Source organism: Trachemys scripta, chromosome 6, assembly GCF_013100865.1.
Source record: "Trachemys scripta elegans isolate TJP31775 chromosome 6, CAS_Tse_1.0, whole genome shotgun sequence".
Classification (NCBI taxonomy): Eukaryota; Metazoa; Chordata; order Testudines; family Emydidae; genus Trachemys; species Trachemys scripta.
Genome location: NC_048303.1, coordinates 106,029,172 through 106,043,866, shown reverse-complemented (window position 1 = coordinate 106,043,866; position 14,695 = coordinate 106,029,172). Strand labels below are relative to the sequence as shown.

The 14,695-nt window shown below is 40.7% G+C and overlaps 1 protein-coding gene across 50 annotated transcripts in view; it reads right to left on the bottom strand.

Annotated features, from left to right (window-relative positions):
* Positions 1–14,695, bottom strand: part of PTPRD (protein tyrosine phosphatase receptor type D) — a 601,896-nt gene that overhangs the window by 287,377 nt on the left and 299,824 nt on the right. For 26 of the 50 annotated variants that reach the window (XM_034773574.1, XM_034773573.1, XM_034773577.1 and 23 more), the window contains exons 3-4: positions 8,256–8,404; positions 1,955–2,096 (exon numbers count right to left, since the gene is read on the bottom strand). In XM_034773574.1, the coding sequence (XP_034629465.1) occupies positions 1,955–2,096; positions 8,256–8,404 (291 nt within the window). The remainder of the gene's footprint in view (positions 1–1,954; positions 2,097–8,255; positions 8,405–14,695) is intronic. The other 24 variants (XM_034773575.1, XM_034773594.1, XM_034773596.1 and 21 more) reach the window with 1 other exon arrangement.

The window sequence follows — 14,695 nt, the reverse complement described above, 5'->3', positions numbered from 1 at the left end:
ATTGCTTACACTGATTAAAAAACCACATACAAATAAGTTAGTCTTTTTTGCTACACAGAAATCCAGTTCTTTGAAAGTAGCACAAAGGGAAAAAATAAAATAAAGAAAAGCAACCTCCATATCTCCCCAAATCTTTCTAAATGGTGGGGCAAAGAATAATAAAACACAGAGCTTCAAGAATCGTCTTTTTTAATGCTGTCTGATCGATGAAATTCTTGTCCCAGTCGACAAACACCCTCACAAACTCCCTGCTGTATGTTTATGTGGCTGGTATGGTGCATTATGTGCTAATGTTCCACTGAAAGAGTCTCCCTCCAAAATACAGAGTGGACAATGCACTGTCGGAGGGATTGGCAAGTGAGTGAGGAAGGGACACATTTCACGTGTCAAAACAAAGTTCCTATCTGTCTCCAGAAGAACGAACAACAGATACAGAAGGCCATTTGATTACTAGCATTTACTCCAATGGGAGTATCATTTGTAAGTGAGTCCATAGGTTTGGCACTAAATCTTATATTCCAACTCCAGGGTTGAAAAATTAGATTATCCTTCCATTGGCCTCAATAACTATGTTTGCTAAAGAAAGAAAGAAAAAAAATGATGTAAAAGATGACATGCATGTCTGAGGCTGAAGAAAAGCATCTTTGCGCCCAGTACGTTGGAGAAAATGTTTAGCTGCAGCTCATCCTTATGTAAATACTGTTTCTGTAGTTTTGCCAAGGTCAGTGTCAGCTTGGAAAGCTTTCTGTATAAATGCCAATCATGCAAATAAAAGTTGCACAAGACAGCACTAACATACAAATCAGTAGCATTCACAAAACATTTTATTGTTTGCTTGTTCTAGCCAGAGTCTTCCCATTTTTCCTCCTTCTCTTGCTTTCTTTGACCTTGAGTTTTCTTCCTCACCCTGTTCAGTAAGACGGAACCATTAGAGCAGGGTGGGCAAACTATGGCCCGCGGGCCACATCCGGCCCGCCGGACCGTCCTGCCCGGCCCCTGAGCTCCTGGCCCGGGAGGCTTGCCCCAGGCCCCTCCCTTGATGTCCCCCCTCCCCCGCAGCTTCAGCTTGCTCACTCTGCCGCCGGCGCAATGCTCTGGGCAGCGGGGCTGTGAGCTCCTGGGGCAGCGCAGCTGCAGAGCCTGTCCTGACCTGGTGCTCTGTGCTGCATGGTGGTGGCAGAGGCAGCGTGGCCTGGCTCCAGCCAAGTGGTGCGGCTGTAGCACCACCAGTGCTCGAGGCAGCGCAGTAAGGGGGCAGGGAGCAGGGGTTGGATAGAGGGCACGGGAGTTCGGGGTTGTGGTTGGGGGGTGGATGGTGGTGGTGGTGGGGGGAAACAGGGGGTTGAATGGGGGCAGAGGTCCCGGGGGCAGTCAGGAAGGAGGGGGGGTTGGATGGGGTGGCAGGGGGCAGTCAGGGGCAGGGGTTCTGGGGGCAGCCAGGGGACAGGGAGAAGGGGTGGTTGGATGGGGCAGGGGTTCCGGGGGGGGCCATCAGGAATGAGAGGAGGGGTTGGATGGGGTGGCAGGGGACCGGGGGCGGTCAGGGGACAAGGAGTGGGTGTGTGTGGATGGGGCAGGGGTCCTGGGGGAGGCCATCAGGGAACAGTGGGGGTTGGATGGGCCAGGAGTCCTGGGGGGAGGGGAGATCGTGGGGGGCCGGGCCACAACCCCCTCCCCTAACTGGCCCTCCATACAATTTCAGAAACCCGAGGTGGCCCTCGGGCCAAAAAGTTTGCCCGCCCCTGCATTAGAGAGTCAAACATCCAAAAGAAAACCAAATCCAAACTTCAGACAAGGAAGTTCCCATTTTTCAGCATTCACAATATGACAGTACCCTACAAAAAGGAACCTTAAACACTTTTTCTTTCATTAGCTATAAAAAAAAAACCACTGCAATGGTGTAATAGTTTTGACACTATCAAAGAAAATAAGTTATTGTCTGACAAGGACTTACCACGTAAAACAGTGAGTCTAGTGGACACACTTATTTCTCCAACACTATTGGAAGCAACGCATTCATAAATAGCTTCATCTCGTGGAGTCCGCAGAGGCTGTATTCTGAGAACTGATCCAGATCCATCATCAAATTCTATTACCTATTGAAGGAAACAACAGCTGTCACAGGTGTTGTTACAAATGCCTACCTCTCCGCTAATTCTTGTATGCACGATGAACTATCAATATTCATAACATCAAAGCCAGTTTCATTTTTCAGTAATACATACAGAGGCAAATTCAACAGTGACTTAGACTGTAGTGTACATTGGTCATACAAACAGGTGTAAGTGGCTTAAGCGGCAATGCAGTGTAACATACACTGATATTCAGTGGATCTACGTAAGTGTAATTTACATGGAAGGGGTTAGTGAAAAAAAGCAACTAACAGGAAGGTGTAAGAAAGCATATCCTTACTTTAGGCCCCTCACACTTTCTTGTACCCCACTAACACTCTCCTGCTAGTTGCTTTTCCTGTTGCACTCCACTCCACATCTTCCCCCTTTGGCATGTAAGCTGAATTTATTTTGCACACACATCAAATACAAATAGCTAAGAATTATACTACTTTGCCACTTAAAGCCAACGTAAAATTCACTTTTGTTTACACCATGTTTGAATGTGGCCCAGACACTTCCAAGGGGGATGCCCCTGTTTTCTCCAGCTGTGAATTTGGTCCATGATGTATAATTAATATTAGCTGATAATATAATTTAAATAGAGTGTGTCCATCTTAGAGACAAAATGAAACAACTATGTTGTTCTTGGTAGTGGTGTGTGGTTGTTGTTTTTGAATCATTTACATAAGAAACTTTCATTCCCCCACCTGAATATATATCTGTAGTCTGGAGCTAATAGGACTGCTGCCTCTTCCCTCCTCTTACTCAGGGAAATGAATCAATCATCTTGTCAGGATGCTGCTACTCTCTGCAGCAGCCCACTCACTACAGGCACCACAGGCACCTTCCCTAGCAGCTAACTCAAAAAACAACTCACTTTTTTTTTTATTATTATTATTGGTGGTGCTATTCTATCTTCTAGAACTGGAAGGGACCTTGAAAGGTCATTGAATCCAGCCCCCTGCCTTTACTAGCAGGACCAATTACTGATTTTGCCCCAGATCCCTAAATGGCTCCCTTAAGAATTGAACTCATAACCCTGGGTTTAGCAAGCCAATACTCAAACCTCTGAGCTATCCCTCCCTGCACTTTCATTAACTATGTACAACAGTTGAAGACTATCATCAGCCCTGATCCTGGCTATTAGGCTGGGATGCCATATTTATGGATCTCTTCAACATAATCTGGTGTTTGGTCAGAAAAATAAAATTTACGTTTCTGCTTAAGCTCCCTACTATGCTCAAGCTAAGAGGCTAACACCCTTACAGGTAGACATGAATGGCTCATAGGAACTACAGTGCATCATATTTGTCCAAGACTAAGTCACTAAGAACTCTTCTTCTGACTGATGCATTCATTCAGTCAGGCAGTGAAAGTAAATAAGTGCCAGGTCACTGCCTTGCAAATTTATAGTACCACAGCAGATTCTTGTTTGGCCCAGGAGGTTGTTATGTCCCTTGTTGAATGTCACATGACTCTAAAGAGGCAACCGACCCCTTCAGCCTTAAAAGATCCCTTGACAGAGCAGAACAAGAGTTATTTCTTGGGAGAATAGAAGAAAAAAGAGATTCCAACTTCCTGAGCTGTTGGGATCTCTGGAAATAAAATCATCAGGTCAAACTTCTGTGGGGGAGTCTCACCCACCCCTTCATTGGTTGCTATGTAACATTTGAGCTACGCACATTCCATACATGTTTGGGCAGTATTGCTATCATGTGCACAACAGAATTTACAAGCCCTAGCCCATTTGTCCTTGGTTTCTGTACACAAATGGGTTTTTGTATATGTAAAGTCTAACATTTAAATGCAAAATAATAGCACTCAAAAATACATATGCAAAGTTGTACCTGCACAAATGCAATCTGTGTTTTGAAAATCTGATTCTTAGAGTTCAAGCTACATGTAGGGAATACCAGGATTTGCCTTTGCCTCATTTGGGAATTAAAATAAAAGGATAAAAGATTTATAGGAAGGCCCTCTATGAAAATCAAAGGTTCACCTTCTCTTGGTAAATGATAATGTTTGCGGGCATGAGACAAGTGCAGCTTCTCCCATGGTAGGCCTTCTACAGAGCACTGGGCAGGATGTTGTTGAACCAGGCCTGGTCCCACAGACTGCAGCATTGATCACCAGTCTCCATGGTTTTGGACTCAGCTTATATGGATGTTACCTCATCGTGCACATCCTAAGGCTGGTTTACTGGCTTTTCTGAGACTGGGAGGAGTCTGAGGGACAGCAAAATAATATGTGCTCTCTTGGGGAGAGATCAATGCCACAGCCCACAAACTGACTTCCTTTTCTCTGTTCTTTAAAGAAAGCCACCATCTTGAACAAACCTAGACGGCACCTCTGATGTGAACCAAAACAGGACAGCTGGTATATATGATGTGTGGGCTGCTATGGAGGGAGAGGAGGCTCCACAAGCCGAGAAACAGGTTGGTACAACTATTTGACTCAGAAGGGGAAAGGAGGAGAATGTCAGGACCTGAGACATGGGCAGTCTGACCTAGTGGTCGGAGTAGGGGTAGTCAGGCCTCGTGATCAGAGTTAAAATCAGTATCCAGGATCCAAGACAGAAGTGAGAGCAGGAATCAGAATCCAGGAAGCAAGCCAGTGGTCACAGCAGGAATCAGAAACCGGGGATCAAACAGGAGTCAGGTCCAGTGCAGCAGCCAGTCAGGAAGCCCCTCAGTTGCTCAGACAACTTCCTATGCCTCCTTCTGGCCAATCGCTGGGGCTGGCCATCGTCCCCAATTAGGATCTTCGAGGGCAGTGCCTCTGCGAGGGGTCAGAGTTCTGTGAGCCTCTCATATGTAGTAGTGCTGGGTCAGCTTCCCAAGGGAAACCAGGGTGTGAAAGCTGCCTGAGAACCTGTGGGCCTTTACAGAGAAGCCAAATCGCTGCAGAATGGGGAAGCTTCAGCAGACGAATACTGCTAATGTTCCCTTTAGCTGCACATTACACTATGGATTACATATACCTCACCAGTGGTTTTGATTATGGGTAGGATTGGAAAAGAAAAGATTTTTATCAGTAACGGTTGGTAAAAATTAATTTAACCATACACACACCAACCAACAAAAAAATATTTTCATCGATAACAGAAATTTACAGTTAAGCAAAGCAAGAAAAATGCAGCTTGAGAACTTATCAGTATTTGATTTAAGGATATTTACTTCACAGTATTTTGACAAGTGATGTTCACATTTGTATTTTAACAGTTATAAAGCTTTAACTTTTTGAATCTCAGTGTCTACTGTCATTAAAAAAATATTGTCTAGACCCTCCCCCAATTTCCTAGAACTGTGAAAATGTAAATTTAAATTGATAAAATAATTTTAAAATGCTTAAAACCAATAATTTTGTGCAATTGTGAAAATCAGGAAAACATGCTTAAAAATAAAAAATAGTATCCATAAAAATTACAAAAAAAATTAAAATCAATTTCTGCCAAGCCTATTTATGGGATAAAAATGTTATCTCCTGAACAGTATGGACAAAAGAACTGTGAAGTGAAACCCAGTAGTTTTGGCACTCTGATTGCAAGCAAGATATCTCCCAAACTGTAAAAGGGACCTCTAATGGCGAACATTTATTATAAGTCATTTCAAACTGTTTTTTGTTGCATGCTTGTTTTATAATTCCTAGTTTATCTGCAGATGGTTTACATTTAGTTGGTTTTTAAGGAAAGAAAATACTATCTGTACATATTGTTTTCCATCAGGAGATAAGAGAAACTCCTTCTCGCTTGCATAGCAGTAAGCTCCTCAAAATTCCCCAGTACTCAGAGAGGCTTGCAACTGAAATCTTAGGAAACTGAGACACCCTAGGAACACTGGGTAATCCTAGATGCTGACTGGCCAATGGAAAAGTTGCAGCTGACCAGGCTGGGCAAACTTTGTGGAGTTCAGGTGTTGAGTCTAAAAATTAATTTTTGGGGTACACAACATGAATAAGTTTGTGAACTCTTCTTTCCTATCCTGAACTCAAATCTTTCTGCCCGCTCCAAAACGTTTAGCTAAAGTGATGCCTGTACTCCTGCATGTTCTAGGAGTAGAACCTACATCTCTCCATAATGTGGAGTGGTGAAATACACAACATTTTTTATTTGTTTCCTCTTCCCCTCCTCCATTTCTTTTGCAGTATCTCCTAACCAAGATTCTTACCCAATAATTTTCAAGCTGAACTTCTAATCCTTGTTGTTTGAATGGATTTGAAGCAGGAAAAACACCATGCAATGTTCATTCATAATATATATATTTACTGTATGAAAGGTCCGCCCTATGCCTTAAATTTCTGAAATGATAAATTGCTCTTATTAATTATTGGGCAATATCGCGTACTTGGAATTGTTCAAACAGGGAGCAAAAGCACTTTTATAATGAGAGAGAGAGACAGGTGAAGCCTCCTTACTACTAAGTAATGAAATTCAGAAAGATACATAAACATTTATTTTAGCGAATAAGGGAAAAACAAGAATAGTTATTTGAGACCCCTGTAGTTACTGCTGAGGTGCAAAGTCTGAAATGTTCCCTGTTTCTCCATGTGCCTTTTCTGAATCTAATTTCTGCTGTTGCTCTAATTTCCATTTGAAAATTCTATAGCATGAGTTAATGGCTTTTTTTTGGAGAGGGAAGAAAGCTCCTTAAAGTGTTGATGTGCTTTCTGTTTTAACTAACTAGCTTTTCAGTGCTTTATAATGAACATTACCTGTTAAATGTTTCATAATTATTTGAAACATGTCCTATCCTGTTTGAATATGCACTCTTGTTCCACATATCACTTAAGGACTTTTTAAAATACATTTTACATCATATATTTATAGTCCAGTTCAAATATTTTATGGAAGTAAAACATGTTTATCATTTAGCCTATTCTCCCATAAAACAAATATAGAAATAAACATAAAATGGTATAGGAAACAAATGAAACACAATACTGCAAAATAAAACTAAATCAACATGAATACAATACCCAGACATATACATGATCTGTCTGACTGTTTGTTGCTCATCTTCAATGTAGATTTTGTGACCATTATGGGACAGATTGCGTATGCTTTATTATAAAGTGCCTATTCTCCTCTCACTCCAATTACATAAAAAAGAATTGTGCATATTCATTGAAAGCTGTAAACAATTACTTGCACTGAGTGGAGAGTACACATCTTAAAATCCTTTGACAACTATTTTTCTTACTGAATTAAATACATTTGCAAAGAACCATAATAGCTAGTGAAAGGTTGATAGATCTTGTATGGTACCAAAACAAGAGCTGATTGCTTTTAAATACTCTTAAAATAAAACGATTAGCCCACACAAGAAATAAAATGTAGCCTTTGGTCTATTGACATAGCAGGACTAATTTACAAAGCCGTATGTGAGTTATCAACTCAAATACCATTAAAAGCTAACATCCTGGGAGAGTCCTGTGAAAAATTATCCCAATGCATTTTGGTTTGTCTCTTCATAGTCAGAGGCACAGACTTACATTTTCCAATAAACATTCTGGCATGCAAGTCTAGACCATTCATTCATATAGCATGTGTCAGAACTGTGTGATAGATAATTTATAATAGTACTTTGCCTTGTGATTATTTTCTAAAAGCAAAATCCTATTTTTAATACTGAGAAGCTAGTAGAGATGCAGCTGAAGTTATACATAATCAACTTCAGGTTTTTGGTGTCATCTTCTTTGAACAGGCATCTGGAACAATCCATAGGCCAATCCAACCTTAGTCCTAACTTCTCCCACCACTTAAAGAGGCAATAGTGTCCCCAGAATTACCCCCCAGAAACACCCCAATGCTCCACTAGTAGACAGTCTTTATCATTTTGTTCAATTTCTGGCCATGAAAGGTAGGAAAGCGGCCTCCTCTGAGACCATTCCCAATGCTAATCTTTAAAAAAATTCAAAAGGAAACTCTTAAGAGATAGCAAAACTGTCTTCTTTTCTGTGGTCTTGCGGATAACCAGTTTGCAGAGTAGGTGATTCCCAGGACTGCTTGCAAAGATTTATCCCCTGTGGTGATTGCTATTTGCTTAGTCATTGATAATAAAGCACACTCACCAGGATTAAAAACATAAAATAAATGTGATGTTAGAATGAATGTTTTTCAGAGGAACAGAACAATGGACCTAATACCTCAAATCTCTGATTGCTGACTTTCTTTCCCTTTTTATTCCAGACAATTTTAGGTCTTGGGTCTCCTGTAGCTTGGCAGATGAATGATGCGACTCCTCCAGAGACCCCTGTCTGATCAACGGGAGTTCTTGTAAACTTTGGCGGTGCTAAAACAAGAAAATAAGTAACAAAATAAATCTAAGCAGTAGACATAAAAAAGCATGTCAAGCTGTCAAAATGAAAATAAAAAAAGGAGGAAATACTTTGTTTCTCTAGGAATTGTATTCACCTGTAAGAGAAGGCTTTTTAAAAAACCTTAAAAGGTCAGGGGAGCACTTAGAGATTTGACTAGTAAAATGTGTATTAACACAGAAATCTAATACCATCAGAATAGGAAGACCATGCATTAATTTTTATCACCATTATAAATAAAAATCTAATTTGTCCTCTGTTGCAAAATGAGCTCATCAATCAAATGGAATAAGATCATGGTTCATGGCTTAATGTTACTATCAGGGGATGTCATGAAAGCAAGTTTTCCACCTCTGAGCCATTAAAATCAGTGACATTTAGGACAGAAACATTTGGAAAAGTTTGAGGAGATGGGTGTAAATGCCTACAGATTAAAAAATCCAGACCAGAGAGGAGAAAGGACAATTGCAGTAGAGAAACTAATGCTTGCCCACAGTTCAAAAGACACCACATTTATAAATCCTGGCCTATATCCCAAATCATGCCATATTTTGCTGAAGGAAGAAGGGAAAGAAGATACTGTATCTGCAGAGATATGGTGACAAGAAAGAAGAGAGAGTGGGAGAAAGGAGAAATGAAAAGATAAAAGGAAACATGGGGGGAAAAAACAGAAAGGAAAGGAAAGAAGTAGGGATTTTCACTAATTATTTTCATTCCTTCTGTCCAAGAATAACATTCCTGTGTTAATGTAGTCAACCTTGATGATGAGAATCCTGGTTAACCAAAACTCTCAGTTATACCAAGACCGGATATAACCTTGATGTGTGAAGTCTGACCAGTGCATGCAGATGTATGTGCTGCAGAGTCCTTGAGTACAGCTGCTGCATTCTCTTACATAGCTAGCCAGCCTTCAGCAATCTATTATATTTGGGGGAGCAAACTTAAAGTTAGTGTTTCAAGGTCAGTGACCCGCAGATACGCAGGGTTTCCATTGTATCGGTTTCCTTTATTTTGAGTGGTATATAAAGATATTATATGGAGGTTACTATGTTTATCTTGAAATGGATTGGAATTAGGTTTTGGAATGTGTGGCATGGATTTAATCAACAATACGAGTCTCACTCAAGTCCTGTGCACCTCTTCTGACACATTATTTTTTTTCCCTACATTTCCTTTCCCCCTTTTCTTTCATCATCTATCTCCTGTCTCAGTTATTCTCTTTTGTTCTCTTTCCTTTTCTTTTCTAGCCCTCCCTGATATGGCTTCTCCTTTGTACTGGTTTTGTTTTTTTTAATTTGCTACTTCTCACATATAACTTCTAACCTTATGCTCTGCTGAATTGGCCTTTCCAGAGAAAGGGCTTCTTGTCAAGCAGTTATCAGCAATGTAGAAAACCAGGAGACTATAAACAAGTATCAATAACCATGGTAGGAAAAATGTTAAAATCAGTGAAAAATGATGAATTTTGTTCAATATCTTCATTAATGATCTGGATGATGGGATGTTTGCGGATCCAAGTTTGCGGATGGCACTAAGTTGAGGGGAGAGGTAAATATGCTGGAGAGTAGGGATGGAGTCCAGAGTGACCTAGACAATTTGGAGAATTCGGCCAAAAGAAATCTGATGAGGTTCAACAAGGACAAGTGTAGAATCCTGCACTTAGGATGGAAGGCTGTGGACTGACTAGCTAATTAGCAGTTCTGCAGAAAAGGACCTGGGGATTACAGTGGACGAGAAACTGGATATGGGTCAACAGTGTGTTCTTGTTGCCAAGAAGGCTAATGGCATATTGGGCTGTATTAGTAAGAGCATTGCCAGCAGATCAAGGGAATTGATTATTCCCCTCTCTTCGGCACTGGTGAGGCCACATCTGGAGTATTGCATCCAGTTTTGGGCCTCTCACTACAGAAAGGATGTGGACAAATTGGAGAGTCCAAAGGAGGGCAATGAAAATGATTAGGGGGCTGGGGCACATGATTTATGAAGAGAGGCTGAGGGAATTGGGCTTATTTAGTCTGCAGCAGAGAAGAGTGAGGGGGGAATTTGATAGCAGCCTTCAACTCCATCCTTAGAAGTGGAATCTCCATCCTTAGAGGTTTTTAAGGGCCAACTTGACAAAGCCTTGGCTGGAATGATTTAGTTGGGGACGGTCCTGCTTTGAGCAGGGGATTGGACTATATTATGACCTCCTGAGGTCTCTTCCAACCCTAATATTCTATGAACTACCTGAAGCGGGGTTCCAAAGAGGATGGAGCTAGGATGTTCTCAGTGGTGGCAGATGACAGAACAAGAAGCAATGGGCTCAAGTTGCAGTGGGATATTGGATATTGGTTGGATATTAGGAAAAACTATTTCACTAGGAGGGTGGTGAAGCACTGGAATGGGTTATCAAGGGAGGTGGTGGAATCTCCATCCTTAGAGGTTCTAAGGCCCGGCTTGACAAAGCCCTGGCTGGGATGATTTAGTTGGGGTTGGTCCTGCTTTGAGCAGGGAGTTGGACTAGATGACCTCCTGAGGTCTCTTCCAACCCTAATCTTCTATGATGCTACGTGAAATGAATAAAAAGGGGGACACAATAGGTGGCTACTGTTACATTGCACTCCATGTGTTTTATGGAAATATGCTAATGAGTGTGAATATAATGTAATTGGAATATGCTTCATGCAAAAGGTCTCTTGTAAGGTATCATTACAAAGCTTATAATCTACTGAGTGTGTTCATCCTATTTGTATGCATGTATTAGTTCTATGTCTGGAGTTAGGAGAATAAGATATAAATTTGTATTACTGATGGAAACATGTTAAGTGGAAGCAATTAAGGATGCTTCAGAATCAATCACCTGTAAATGGCTCTGTTTACTCGCAAGCCTTCCTGCATTCCTGTGAGTCAAGCCAGGAAGAATGGGGGCTTGGGGGTCTCTCAGGACATGTGACCATGTCACCTGATACTGGAATCCATCTTAAACCTGGTGCTTTTCCTTTTAAAAGGAGGGGTAGGAACCCAGAGAGACAAAAGATTCCTGCCTTGTAGCAAAGCTATAAAAGGGGGTGGAACAGAACAAAGGGGGCTGCCAGTCATGAGAAATCCCCAAGTTACCACCTGAGCTGGAACTAACAAGGTCTGTAGCAAGGGAAAGGATTGGAAGATTATTGGAACATCTCTGAGGGTGAGATTTATCTGTCTTCAGTTTCTTAAATGTATTAGGCTTAGACTTGCATGTTTTGTTTTATTTTGCTTGATAACTTGCTTTGTTCTGTCTGTTATTTCTTGAAACCACTTAAATCCTACTTTTTATACTTAATAAAATCACTTTTGTTTATTAGTAAACCCCGAGTAAGTGATTAATACCTGGGGGAGCAAACAGCTGTTCATATCTCTCTATCAGTGTTATAGAGGGTGGCCAATTTATGAGTTTACCCTGTATAAGCTTTATAGAGAGTAAAACGGATTTATTTGGGGTTTGTTGTCTGGGTGCTGGAGACAGGAACACTTCTTAAGCTGTTTTCAGTTAAGTCTGCAGCTTTAAGGCTGTGGTTCAGACCCTGTGTTGCAGCAGGCTTGCATGTCTGGCTCAACAAGACAGGGTTCTGAAGTCTCAAGCCATCAGAGAAAACGGGCTCAGAGGTAGTTTCAGCACATCAGGTGACAGTCCCAAGGAGGTCTCTGTGACCGAACCCATCACAGCTACCATTATAAATGACTCACTGTACTGTACTAAATAGCCATATTTAATATAAGAGAATCAAGAATATCCTGAGTATAACAAGATGAACCATGTATTTTTAATGCTATTGTTAAAATGTTACAAGCAAATTGTGAAAAACTGTTTGCCAACAATGAGAACAAAACAATGCTGCTGGGAAATTCCCACATTTTGAATAGATGTGACAGGCAAAATATGCATTGCTATAGTCTCAATTACAATTTAAATTGACTTGATCAGATAATGTTCCACAATTATTTTATGCTTCCATCAAGGTTTTGTTTCATTTCATTAAAAAAAAAGAAAAAAAAAAAAAGGAGTCTCAGGATTCACAATCATAGCAGTTGTTTTAGTATATATCAAAACCATGTTACATTTCCCCCACTGGAATGAGTGTTCAATGTGATGAACAGCGTTTAGAGTAAAGAGAGAAGTCTAAACAGTGTGCATATTCTCAGTTCTGCCCTTCTGCTGAAATAGAATGGTGATAACACTGGTTCATTGTTTCATGATAAACTCATTCAGAAGACTAAGTTATTGGAAAATTCTTTCACTCTGAGAAATATGCCTGCGTCGCTAAGTCAGAAGTACAACAGTGATACCTATACACATTTTTTAAAAAGTGAACTTTTGTATTTTGTGTGAATATTTTGTGACCCCACAAAAAGTGTAGGTACAGAAGTGTCCCAACTCCCTATCTTGAAAATATGGCAACATTATTTATTTGACTAACATACAATATCACAGAGGTCAAGTTATGATTAAAAAACTGTGTCCTCCCTTGGATGAAAAGTAGAGGTACTAAACACGTATGAGACAGAGAATTGAAGAATTATGGTATTCCTAGAGTTTTCAGACATTTACTGCATAAAACGTTTGATTTTAGCAGTTCACCTCCTTATATTGATCAAATTAAATTTAATTGGGCAAGTCAGTTAAATTGTCAGCTTCAGGCTCCCCAACTGCAAAAGGAGAATAATACTTCCCAGTTTTATAGACGTGTGAGAATAAATTCATTAATATCTATGAGGCATTCAGCCAGCTGGCTGGAAGGATACATAAATATCATGATGTCTATCCAGCAACTCACCCGTGAATGTACTCATCTAGTTATTTATAAAGTGCCTATCACCAAGGTAAAATTATTTTAGATCAGCCTCAGACAGGGGGGGAAAAGTTGTTCTTGTTACCTTTACTTTTATGGAGGTTGTAAATTAAAGTTTGATACAAATGATCTCTGCATTAAATGTTGTCAATATCTTGACTTTGATTCCATCCTAATTTGCTAGGCGCTCTGATGGCAAATACAATTACCACCCTACACACACAATTCTGCTTATTAACATGAGGACAATGTCAACTGCAAACTGACAATTATTTTTAACCTCCCTTATGTGATGCTCTCCTTGGGGAACCCAGAACTGTAAGCCCCAGTGTTACCTCCCTTGCCTCAGCAAGACAGAGCTTTGCTGTAGGTTAGATTGTGAAACAGCTCCCTCCACACCCGTCTGTTTGCTTCACCAGTGAACTCCCAGTCTTAACCTTGGCTGGCAGGTAATAATCAGTGAACCACAGTTCTTGAGTTCCCCAGGGATGTGTCTCTGCAACACCCAATCCCTCTCACTGGGCACTCACAGGAATTAGTACGTTTGCTGCCTCCAAAGACATAGTACACATCCCGGTCTATTACTTTAGCCCAGGTCCCACACATTACTTTAATGTTCAGCACTGAGATGGTTTTATAACAAAACAAGGATACATTTATCAACAAAGATACCAGGCAAGAACAAGAGACACAGAAAAGGGTTATAAACAATACAAAAATAACATGCTTTCTTGTGCCTAAAACTTAATTCTAGCAAGCTATGTTTATGCCTAAAACAATTTCTCTCTTATGCCAAACTACCACCATCTCCAGTCTTCCAGGCAAGGGGATCCAACTTTCACAAAATCAGAGGACACTGTCCCCTTTGCCCTCTAACCTCTAGATAACTCAGGGGTTCTCTCCTCTGCCTTTTATAGTCCAGCAAACCTTTGAAATGTATCCCCAGATAAAATTCTCCCCTGCTGTTTGCCTCTTCCTATTCACTTCCCATCCCTCTGTTGACTCATATGTAAAAGTAATGTCCATAGTCTTTGTCATCACCTTGCTCGATTTACATTGGAGCCACAGGCAAACAGGCAAAACAACATTCTCTTGTCTAGGACAAGACTTGTCTAGAATTGCTTATCAAGTCTGCCCCCAAAACATATTTTAGGAACATATTTCCAGCACACACACAACTCTTCACACACCATCTGTACATACATCATGCAATGATATTCATGACCAGCGTGTCATCCGTTTTTATGATACCTTAGTCAGTACACTTTTATAGTACAATAATATTGCATACAATCAGTCAATTCAATTGCTTATTCTTTGGGGTTCAGACTTCCTGTTCTTGCCACTGGGTGTCTGGACCTGGATTGTCACACCTTTGCAACTGCAGTCCAGAGTCCAACAAAAACTCTCTTGGCACAGTTCATTAACACGGGAAACTTCCAATGCAATGAATTCCGC